At 58.5% G+C, this 11862-nt stretch overlaps 1 protein-coding gene across 1 annotated transcript in view; it reads right to left on the bottom strand.

Annotated features, from left to right (window-relative positions):
• The window catches only part of MYO7A (myosin VIIA), an 88080-nt gene that overhangs the window by 1001 nt on the left and 75217 nt on the right, over positions 1 to 11862 (bottom strand). Inside the window, 11 exon segments of the mRNA XM_047752753.1 lie at positions 99 to 218; positions 1139 to 1222; positions 2248 to 2364; positions 2832 to 3017; positions 5187 to 5293; positions 5444 to 5531; positions 6496 to 6609; positions 7792 to 7897; positions 8415 to 8570; positions 10429 to 10582; positions 11548 to 11705. Coding sequence (XP_047608709.1) covers positions 99 to 218; positions 1139 to 1222; positions 2248 to 2364; positions 2832 to 3017; positions 5187 to 5293; positions 5444 to 5531; positions 6496 to 6609; positions 7792 to 7897; positions 8415 to 8570; positions 10429 to 10582; positions 11548 to 11705 — 1390 coding nt within the window.

The raw sequence follows: 11862 nt of genomic DNA, 5'->3' as shown, positions 1-11862 counted from the left end.
CTGACCCTTGATCCCAACCACATCTGGGAGCTAGGGGGATGGCTAAAGCTGTAGGCAAAGTGGGGGAACGTGCCAGGCCGAGGAGGAAGAGCTCTTACCAGTGACGTCTCGCAGAGAAGTTTGCTCCCGCGCACCAGGTTCCCAATGGTGATGTGGAAGTAGGTGTTGCCACTGCTCCAGTTGGAGATCTTGGTGAAGGGGTGAGTGGTCAGGATGTCCTGGGGGAGCAGAGAGAGTTTGAAGCTGCACAGCCTGAACCACCTGGCCTCCTTTCTCTCAGCTGTAGCCCACAGACACTACCCCCAGGAAGGACCTCGGGCCTTCAGACTAGAGAAGAAGCAAGAGGGTGGCGTCCAGCTGTGCTGGGGAGCTGCTGTGGGAGGCCACTTGGTGGGACAACCAAGGACCCCTAGGGGACATTCAGGTGTGTGGGGCCAGAATTGGAATTTTGAGAGCCTGAAGGAGCTCCAGCTGTGGTCCCAGAGGAAATGGTTCAGCAGAGTGGGAGGTGGGAGGGAGATGCAAAGATGACCCGACCTTGGGGAACACAGTATGTGGGGTGGCGGGGGCACATGGATGGAGAAGAAGCCCATGAAACTGCCCGAGAGATGGACCAAGGAAGACATGAGGAAAAGCAGGAAGGTGGGCACATGGAGCCAAGGGGAAGAGGGTGGTCATTGGCCCCCTGTGCCGACAGTCCCAGTTGTACCCTCCTGTGTCAGTGGCAAGACTCTGCCTTCTGGCCGCCTTGGTGGGAACTGCTCAGGCCCACACATCAGAGCAGAGTTCCCCCAGCAGTACAGCCTGCCCCCCTGATGAGTGAGGGCAGAGAGCATTCTGGAAGGAGGGAGTGGTTGGCAGCATCTGATGTTGCCGAAAGGACAAGCCCTAAACGTTCATTGGATTTAGTATCGAGGACTGTGTTAGCAACTCAGGGAGCCGTCTTCATGGAGCAGATGCGAGGTGAGGAAGTAGACACAGCACATATGGACAGTTCCTCAAGATGTGTGGCCAGGGGCACGGGTGAAGTGAGGATGGTGGTGGCTGGTGGGGACTTGGGGGGTTTGGGCCTGGGGGCCTTTGTTAGAAATGCAGACGGAGAAGCCCGCCCCCGCCTGCTCCTCCTGTCACTGCTCACCTTGGTTCTGGGATCGATGAGACTGACCCCACACTTGTTGATGGCAATTAAGAGGATCTCAGGGAAGTTTGGCTCCGTAGTTTGCTAGTTAAAAATAAAGACATTTTAAAAAGCGCCCGAACCATCGGATGGAGAACCCAGTGCAGGAAAAGGTGTGTGATTTGGGGCAGGAAGGAAGCCGCCCCCGACTAAAGTCCCCCCCCTCCTGCGGCCGGCTCTGTACCAGAGGCACAGAGGTGCTGGTGGCCTTGCCATGACCTCATGGTCTCCACCTCCGCCGGGCCCTCAGTGCTACCCCAGATCCCTTCAGGGGTCCCCAGCAACCCCACCCGCAGTTTCCTACCGTCTGTCCTGCTTTAGGAGTCTCTGTGATCGCTCTCTTAGCCTCAAAGACTCATCTTTAAAGAGCCTCCTTGAACCCTATACCTGCCTCCAGCTCCCACCTCACTCTCGCTTCCGCAGCCAGGCTCCTCTCAGTCCAGACCTGCCCTCTCTTGCCAGCCTCCTCCCCATTCTCCCTCAGATGGACCCTATGGTCAGAGTGGGCTTCTGGCCCCGTCATCCCTTCTCAAAACCCTGCAGGGCCTGCCACCGCCGGCAGGAGGAAACCCACCTTCCCTGCCTGCTCACAGCCCAGGCCCGTCCACACTCACACACCTGCACTTCCTGCCCAGACCTGAGCTCTCACACCTCTGGGTCTCTGCTTGTGCGGGGCCCTCTGCCAGGAACAGCCCCCTGAGGGTCTCCCTGGAAAGCTCAGGTGTTGCCTCTTCCAGGAAGCCCCCTCAGCCGTCACAGTCTGGTTGAGCCTTCCAGGCTCTGCCACCTTGATGAGGGCTCCCCACTGTCCCAGTGCCAAGCATGTTCCATCACTGGGGCCTTTTTCACGTCTGCCCTTCCCCATGTGCCCTCCTCCCTCAGCACTAGGTTGAGGTGTTGGTCCCTCAGTGTCCCAGGACTGAGTCCAGGGCTCAGCACCTACCGGGGACAAGGCTGTGAGGGATTCCCTCCTTTCCTGGCCTGGCAGGTGGCAGAGACCACTGCAGTTTCCCAAAGCCACAGGGAGGGTCCCTGCCTCTGCTCTGAGAAGCCACCCACATGCAGCATACCTTGACCTCGAAGAAGGCGGAGCCAAAGGTGGGCCACTTGAAGATGAGCTTCAGGAAGGCCAGCTTGGCCTCCTCCTTGGACTTGCCTGCATGCTTGTTGAAATAGGCAACGATGGACTGCAGGGGGAGAGGGGGAGGGTCAGGGGCCTCTCCCTGCCACTCCTGTCCCCCCTTCATGGTCAGCAGCTATTGTGGGCCCTGAAGGGCCAGGCATAGGATGGAGGTCCTGGAGGCCAGGAGGGCTCCCCACTTATACCAGTTAATGGACTCTGGACAGCTCTGCCCTCCCCCGAAGCCAGCAGGGCAAACAGTGTCTAGTAAAATCCAGTCACCATGGTAACCAGGACCAGGGCAAATTACAGCCCAGTGGTCAGCTGCATGCTCTGCCTGGAGGACCTACTAGGGAAGTGACGACGAAAGCAGGTTGAGAGGCGAAGGGGTGTGAGGGGAACCTTAGGACACACACACGGACCAAAAGAGATACCTCCCTGCGCTGCTGACCCGTACCTGCCCCCTTGACCCCGGGGTGCCCAGAGACCCATGCAGGGAGGCCCTGAGTATGCCTGCTTCTCCCCCAAGCTCACCCGCTTCCAGTCGTCCGGTGAGATCTGCCGGATGAGGTCCTGGGGCACGAGCTCCCGAAGCAGCTTGGGGATACTGGGGAAGTAGGACTTGTCCTCCTCAAACTTGACCCTGTAGATGAGCGCCCCCAGCTGCAGCACCTCCTCCCGGGTGCATTTGTGGTAGCCTCGGAGGTACTTGGGCAGCTCCTGCCAGAGACAGAGCAGGTCACGGGCGCGCGGGCACCTGGAGGAAACGGGCTCCTTCCCTTAGCCTCTCCCCGCCCCCACCACAAGGCTGGGGCTCCTGCTTTACCCCACATTGGGGTCCACGTGCTTCCCCAGGCTCAGCTGACACTGCTCGGCAGGGAGGGCAGGCACAGCACATACAAACAGCATGAGGCCACCTGAGTTCAGTGCTTCACAGGTTCAAAGAGCCATGTGCCCGTTTCATCCCCTCTCCCCTCGTAGCAGTCACTTGGGGTATGAAGAAACGCACAGGGACCAGCTGGGGCACCTGAGACTCTTCCATAATCCTAACCTCCCAGGTCTGTCCTTCCTGAAAGAGCCTCTCAGGCTGGCTCCTGTCACTGTGTCTCTTGCACCAGCTGGTTTCTGCGGCAGCACCAGCCCCTTCCCCACCTGCCCTCCCAGACCCAGAAGAACTGAGGAGGAGGAACTGACTGAAAGCAAAGGTGAAGCTTCTAAGGGTTCAGCGCTGCCCACAGGCTCCTGGCGCCTTAGTGCTGTCTTATCCACTATCTGAAGAGCAGGGAAACCCAGGGTGGCCTGAGGACCCGCTGCAGATCAGAAACCTGAGTCACTCACTCTCCACCTACCTTTGCATCTGCCCCGACGCATTATCTCCCATCCACCTTCTCATCCACGGGGGTCTACTTCCCACAACCAGTTCCCATTCATTTCCCCATCTGTCCATCCATCTGCCCACCACTATCCACCCATACATTCTTGCACCATTCATCCTTCCACCCAACCACTCACTGAGCCACCAATTCACCTGTGAGCCATCCATCAAGCCAACAGATATTTACTAAGCATCTATTATAGGCCAGGCCCTTTAAGCAACAACATAAGCCCTCCCTACTCCCATGGAACTTGTAGTCAAGACAAGACCAGACATTCATCATCATGCCAAACCCACATGGGGTTAGAGCTGTTGAAAGAACTGTTCTCAGTCGAGCAAGGTGACCCGATCTAGACTGTGAGCAAGGAAGATGCCCCTTGAGATGATTGAATTGACTTCTAAAAGCTCAGTAGCTGAGGGAAAGAACCGAGGGAGGGGCGATCCAGAAGAGACACATTACAAGACACACCAGAGAATTTGAGAAGTGGAGCGAGAGTGACCTGAGCCAACGAGTGCTGGTGCAAGACAAGGCAGCGGGAGTAGGGGTGGCAACCCAAGGGCGGGCCACAGTCAGAAGGTGGGGTCCTACCCCGAGAGCAGTGGGACGTCACTGAGGATTGGAAAGCACAGTGACCATCCTGGGGAGAAGGGGCTGAGGGGTCAAAGCCCGATGAGGCAGATCAGAGAGGTTACTGGCTTCATCCAGAGGAGAGGAGATGGTGGGCTGATCTGAGGTGGTAGGGGTGGTGATGGAGAGACATGGATGTGTTTTAAAGATAGGCAGGATGTAAAGCCCTCAGGTGAGTGATTTGGGACTTGGGAGATGAGAGAGCGAAGTGTCCACACTGACTTGGTAGTGACAGTGCCACTTGCTAAATGGGCAACATGGAGCAAAGGAGGGGGGTGGGGAGGGGGAGGTTTGAAGGAGGGCAGCCCTCGGGCTCCCAGGCCAGCCACCTTCCCAGCTCCCGCACCCCGCCCAGCATCCCGGCTGGTCTCCCCCAGACAGGTCAGCGGGCTGGCTCAGACTGGGATGCCGTCACGAAGACCTGGACTCAAAGCCCCGTTCCATCAGCCCTGCGATCCTCGTGACATCACCTGCTCTCTCTAGTCTCAGTTTCTCTGGCTGTAAAAGAGGAGAACTTGCCTCCTCCCTGGGAGGGCAGCATGAGTGCAGATTGCCAGACACCTAACAGAGGCTTGACCTGTGAGCCTCCCTCCCGGCTTCCGGCGGGCACACGCCTGTGCTGGAAAACATTTACAGACCCGGGTATGGCAGCAGAAGCGCGAATCCAGAGCCAAGAGAAGGGCCTGAGCACGTGGGAGCTGGGAGGGCTTGGAGGGCTGGGAAGGAGAAGGCCCTGAGCGTGGACCCCCTCTGGGGGCCCCAGCGGGGATTTTGCACAGGCCCCTTCCCTGGCAGAGATAGCAGGTCCCTCTGCTCTCACAGTCGGAGTCCAGCGAGGCAGGAGCACCCGGAGGAAACCACAGCCCCGAGGGGCTGGGCCGCGCACCTGGTAATAGTGGAAGATGGAATCGGCCATGGGGTCCTTCCCTGGCACCGTGGAGGTCCACAGCTTCTTCATGAAGAACACTTGGTAGGTGAGCGAGGGCACGATTCCTGCGGTAGAGGGCAGTCAGCCACCCCCGAGATCCCAGCGCAGAAGGGGGTCCAGCCCAGCCCCAGCCCCGGCCCCATCCTGTGGGCCTCGGGCCCGGCCCTGACCCGGCCCCAGAGCTCAGATGATCCCAGGGCCCGGCCTCCCGTTACCATCCTTGACGGGCCGCGCTTTCTTTATCCAGTCCGTCAGGTGGCGGACGAAGTCGAAGAAGAAGTCATTCTCGGGGACGCTGATGACCTAGGGACGGGGACATTCCGGTCCACTGGTTCTCATCTGAGCGATACTGAGTTTTCTGACGTGCCCACCCCAGGCCTCCCCTTCTCCAGCAAGACTCCTGCTCGCAGCCAGAGGGGGCAGCTGTGTATCAGCCCCAGCCTGTCCCCACCCGGCCTGTTGAGTGTCCCTGCGAGGGACAGTGATTCCACTCAGTCACTCAGCAAAGAACCACTAATCACTGCCCCAGACCCCCAGAAAAAGGCTGGGAAGAATGTCCAGTTGTGTGTCCTGCTCCCCGCACAGGCTCTAAGCCTCCCCTGGGTCCAGGACCTCACTGAGGTCACCTCTGGTCCCAGAGTCTGGTACAGGGACCGATATGAAGTGAGACCGACAGAGACACAGGGGACTATGGGTGAGGGGCAGGAGGGAGCACCTGTAGCTGCCACGGTCGGGGAAGCCCCCCTAAGGGAAGGGACTCCCATGGGCATGGGGAGGGCAACGTGGGGTGGAGGCAGAGGCCTGCACGTGGGAGTCAGATCTGCCTGGATCTGAGTCCCTGCTGTGTGACCTGGGAGAAGTTACTTAACCTTTCTGAGCCCAGGCTGTGATCTATAAGGTGGGCATAAACTTCCCTTCCAGGGCCTTTTCAGAGGTGAATTGGCCTCAGCCGGCCAGTTGAGGAACTAGTCCAATCACATCTAGAAAATACATGTCTGGGGGCAGAGGGAGGAGCGTGGTGCGTCCAGAACCCAGAGAGCCTCGTGGGGAGGCTCCGGGGCAGCCGCTGCACGTAAGGGGCCGTTTCGAGGAGGGGAGGAGACGGGCCCCGCAGGACGCCTTGTGCAGGAGCGTCTCCCCCCCTTCCCCTCCCTCTCTCTCCCTCCCTCCTTCTGCGTCTGTTCCACCCCGCAGCCACTCGAGCTCCCAGGGCCCCCGCACGTTTCCCCACAGACAGACCAACAGCAGCCCCTGACCCATCACCCACCTTGTCTGCGATTTTGACAAAGAGGCTGAATCCCTCCGAGGACTTGAGGAGCAGCCGGGCGGCGATGCTCTGGCAGAAGTCCTTGGCCTTAGTGCTGGACTCCACCTCGAAGGCCTGGGGGGGGTGGGGGGTACTTGCTTGGCTCTGGCAGGGCCTCTTGTATCCCTGTGGCTGTGCCTCTGACGAGACAGGCCCCCTCCCGTCCAAGACACCCTCCTTCTGAGGGGGCCTCCCCAGAGCGGGGCACAGCGCTTAAGGAAAAAGCATACAAACCGCTGGGTCTGAAATAATGAAGCTCCCAGGATATATACGAGCAGCACAGGCAAGTCAGCCAAGAGCTTATAATCATTATGAACAGAACAGAACCTTTAGACACCGTGAGTCGCCATGTTTTACACCAGAAACAGAGGCTACTGTACATTAATATGCTTCAACTTTTTCAATAAGTCAACTTTTCTTAAAGGAGAGGAAAAAGCGGATCATGCCCTTCCCAACCCTCCAGGCAGGACAAAGCCGCGGCCTCCAGGGTCCAAGGCCCGGCTGCCTGAGCATGAGCGATGACAGAGGCCACGGGAGCGCAGAAGGGCCAGGGTGCCCGGAAAGGGAAAGCGTATTCTAGAATATTCCAGAAAGGGGGAGGAGTCGAGCAAGGGGAAGCCGCCCAGACAGAGGCGGAGGGGGACAGGAGTCCAGCAAGTTGAAATGCGGGAGGACTGCAGTTTGGGGGTGGGGGGTGCCCCATGAAAAGGATTTTGTGACATTTTTTGTCCGCAGGACTAGAATCCCATAGTGGTATTTCTGAGTCTCTAGATGAATTTAAAACTGCTTGTCAAACCCCCAGTTTCCATGCTGGTCTTGCTTATCTGAATGGGAGGCTGTGCTGGGATGGGGGGAGGGTAGAGACAGGAGGCAGCCTGACCCAGCGGGCATGACGCGGAGACACACGGGACCTTTGCCCCGGGGACCAGGCAGAGGGGCCCCACGGGTCAGGTGAGGAGGTAGGAAGGGGTCTGCAGGAAAGAGGGCTCAGGGCCACGGGGAGGGTCTGACAGGGCGGGCATCAGGGAGGTGGCATCCACCCGAGCTCAGCTCAGAGGGAGAAAGCAGCTTTGCCCAGAGCGAGGGAAGGAAGGCGGTTGGAGCAGGGACCCGAGGGCTCCTGACCCATGGAGGGGTGGGAGGATAGGGGGGGCAAAGCTGGGGGTGGCGAGGGAGAGGCATCAGGGCTGCCCTGTGTCCCCAAGGTAGCCTGGCCCTTCAGGAGCACCCACAGACCAAGAAGCCAGAGGCCCTCACCTCGTCAGTATCATCAGGAAAGTAGACCTTGTGGAAAATCTGGGTGGTTTTGTGCTGGATGGCCTCCACCTCCACCAGGTGTGGGGGGTACTTCCGGGACCCATTTCTGAAAACCAGGGGAAGGGGCGGGGGCACGTCAGGAGGCAGCAGATTCCTGGGGCCGTAGGGAGCAGAGGGAACTCTGGAAACAGACAGACCCCAGTCCTCATCCCCGTCTGCCACTTCCTACCCGGAGACCGTCACTTAACTCAAGCCTCCAGTTCCTCATCTGTAAAATGGGACGACAATGATACCCGCCAGGTGGGGCCGTGGAGGGGACCCATGAAGCAAAGGACGCAAGTGGGCTTTGCCGAGTGTGGCCCAGGCGTCTGCTGCCCCCCAGACGTGAAGCTATGAGAAAATACCTTTCTGAGCAACCAGACTCCCCAAACTGCCCAGATGGATTCCAGGCACTGCAGCCTTTATCTGGCAGCTGTAGTCCCCCAAAGATGGGCCCCAACTACAGTGTAGTCATTACCTCAGCGTCCCCAAGGGACTCCTCTCACAAGCCCAAGGTGGCTAGAAGCCCATCCCAGTGCCTGCCCCCACGTGCGATGCCCGCTGCCCCCTGCAGCCCGCTGTACCTCAGGGCTTTCTGGAGCCGCTGCAGGCAGTCGATGGCGAGCGGGCAGTGCTTGCGGGACTGCAGGAAGCGCTGCACGTGGGGCAGGAGGATGTTGCTGGGCGGGAAGAGCCCCGTGCACAACCAGAGCAGCTCCCAGCCCCGCTCCTCACTGTACCTGCAGGAAGAGGTGTGGTGTCCGGCAGGGGCCCCGAGGGCCAACACCCCTCAGCTCTTCGCCACGGCAGCACCCCTGTCTGGGGACTAACACGGACCATCACCACCACCCCCCCCCCCCTGCACCCGCAACCCCCGGGAGCTAGAGCCAATTAGTGCTACTCAAAGTGTGGGCAGCCAATTAGTGCTACTCAAAGTGTGGGCAGCCAACCCCCGCCCGGCCACACACTTACCTGTCACAAGGAGGTAAGGTGCTCGTGCCAGAATGACAATGTGCTCTGTCACCAAGCACTCTGTTTGGTTCAGCTAAGTTTTTGTTGCTGTTTTACTTTTTTTTTTTAATTATAGTTGATTTATAATGTTCTGCCAATTTCTACTGCACAGCAAAGTGACCCATTATACATTGTGTGTATATATGTGTGTGTATATATATATATATATATACGCATTCTTTTTCTCACATTATTCTCTATCCTGATCCCTCTCAAGTGATTGGATATAGTTCCCTTAAGTGTTTTTTTTTTTCTTACTCGGATTTTCCTATGAAGGAAGCAGCGTGTGATTTATATTCTGGCAGAAGCTCTTTAACTCGTCTATTATTTGCGTAGCACTGAGTTAGACCAGCCCCAGGGCTCCCTTAGGCACTATTCTGAGCTCCTGGGGTCTAGCAGAAGCTTAGAGGGTTTCTAGAAGGAGCTGGCATTTGATCTAGGCTTTAAAGAACCAGGGGAATTATGATATGCCAAGAAGGGGATGAAAGGTTTTCCTGGCTATGGGCTCAGCACGTACAAAGGTTTGGCAGTGTGGAAAGAGCCGACAGACAATAAAAAAAAAGAATGAAATAATGGCATTTGCAGCAACATAGAGGGACCTAGAAACTATTATACTAAGTGAAGCTAGTTAGATAGGGAAAGACAAACATCATAGGGTATCAACAGACTCAAAGGACTTTGAAGAACTTAAGGTTACCAAAAGGGACAGGTGCGGGGCGGGGGGGGGGTGGACTGGGCATTGGGGATTGGCATGTACACACTATGGTATATGGAACAACTGGCCAGCAGGAGCCTGCTACAGCTCTGGGAGCCCTACCCCGTATTCTGTGATGATCTGTGTGGGAAGAGACCACGAGAGACTGGATGTGTGCATATGTGTGACTGGATCGCTCTGTTGTACAGTAAAAATTATTAGCGGTACATTAATATTTACAGTTAATATTATTTCAATATTTCAATAAAACTTAAAACTGTATGTCAATAAAACTTAAAAAAATAAAGCTCTTATCCCATACCAAAAAATTTTTTTAAAAATCTGACGTGTGCTTCGACGCGGGGTGTGTGTGAAAGGAGGAGAGAGTGACAAAGCTGGGGGGGGTGGGGGTTGGGGGTTTGAGAGCAAAGGGAGAGGGCGGGGCTTCTCGCAGGCTCTGGGATGAGCTCCTGCCGTGGTCTGGGCCATCAGGGAGCAGGCGACACCCTCTGGGGTCTAACACCCCCGGCCCATGAGGGTTTTTAGCCAGAGTGACTGACAGCCAGCTCAGCCCGAGCGAGCCAAGGCCAGGACACCTGCTCCGCAGATGAACCTGCAGGCAGACAGGGGAGTCCTGGCAGGGGAGGGGAATCCAGAGGTGGGTCGGGCTGGAAATTAGGAGGAGCTGGGGCTGTTCCCCTTGGAGGAGGACAGACCGGCCCTCCTCCTTGGGCCCTGAGAGGTCACGAGGGAGGACGGACTGCTCGCAGGCACAGCCTGGGCAGGTAGTGAGCTCCCCGTCACAGTGGGCGGGGGACACTGAAGAGTCCCCTTCGCTGTTAGCCCTCGTGGTGGGGGGGCCTGCCCCCCACCCTCCCACCCTTCCGGCTCACCTGATGTGGTTGTCGGTCAGCTGCTTCACGATCTGCACGTACACCTCATCCTTGAGCGGCTCGGCCTTCAGGGCCCCCTCGAAGATCTGGTCGGTGAGCTCGTTGACCGAGCGCATCCTCTTGGAAGGGTAGTCGCCCATGTACTTGAGCACAGGTGGCGAGCTGTCAAGGAAGGCTGCGGCCAGCCAGGAGGCAGGTGGACGCACTCCCCGCGAGGTCGGCCTCCCCTGCCGTGTGGCCCTAGGCCTAGGGCTGCTCACCCCGGAAATGGACACGCTCTGCCCAGCCTGCTCTGCCTGCCCATGGCCCATGCCCTCTGGCCCCCTTCTCACTGGCCATCCTGCTCCCACCTCCAGAGTCCTCATAGCCGCCAGGATAAACGTGGCCCATCACAAATCTAACCGCGCCACCTAGTGCCCAGCGGCTCCCCATGGCCTCAGGACACAGTCCTGGCTTCTTCATAGGCCTTGGGAACCTTTCATCAGCCAGCGGCATCTTCCCATTTCCTTCTGGAACTCTGCCCTGCAGCGTTGCTGAGCTATTTTGTGCCCTCGAAACACCCCTGCTCTGTTTCACCTCGGGGCCACTATACATGCTGCTCCCTCTGTCAGCAACATCCCCCACCCATTTCCACTTTGGACAAGGCCGACCCAGTCTCCAGCCTAGATGTTTCCCCCAGGAAGCCCTCCCTGCCCTCCCCCAAGGCCAGGGCAGGTCAAAGTACGGCCTGGCCCCATCACAGCGCCGACCCCAATCAGCATGCCCCCCTTAACGATAAGCACCACGAGGCCAGGGGCTGGGGCTGCTCACACTGTGTCTGCATGCCTGGCCCAGCACAAGGCACAATACAAACCTGTCCACCACATGACAGGTGCAAGCAGAAATGGGTGAGACGGCCCCTGGCACACAGCAGGTGCTGGGCATCTGGACAGAGCCACCCTATCAGCAGCCCTCCTCCTCTGCCCAGGCCCCAGCTGGGCCCCTCAGAAGGGAGGGGGTGTCCAGATGGAAACCCTCCAGGCCAGGCCCAGGCCCACCCCACCTTGCCCTGGGGTCCCGCTCCCCACGGCCCCCGCCTGGCCCTCTGTGTCACCCCCTCACCCCCATGGGTGTGGATATCGATGAAGGCCAGACAGGCCTCCTGCGAGAGCTCCTCGCTGCCCAGGATCTTCTTGAGCAGCGCCTGCTTGAGCGGCTCCCGCGTGTGGCTCCACAGTCGGTCCTTGCCGCGGGCCTTGGACACCATCACGCGGCTCAGCGTGTGCTTGGGGGGCGGCCTGCACAGCACGGGACCGTCAGCGCTGACGGCCAGGTCGTGAGACCCCAGCCGCATCCAGCCCCACGCAGGCAACCAAGGTACTGCCTGGCACGTCCCTGCTGCGCCCGGCGACCTGGGATGCGTCAGTGGCCCTACCCAGGCCTTTCTCTCTCAGC

The sequence above is a fragment of the Phacochoerus africanus genome, chromosome 11, assembly GCF_016906955.1.
Source record: "Phacochoerus africanus isolate WHEZ1 chromosome 11, ROS_Pafr_v1, whole genome shotgun sequence".
Classification (NCBI taxonomy): Eukaryota; Metazoa; Chordata; class Mammalia; order Artiodactyla; family Suidae; genus Phacochoerus; species Phacochoerus africanus.
The sequence above is the reverse complement of the archived record's forward strand: the minus strand, read 5'-3'. Positions and strand labels throughout refer to the sequence as shown.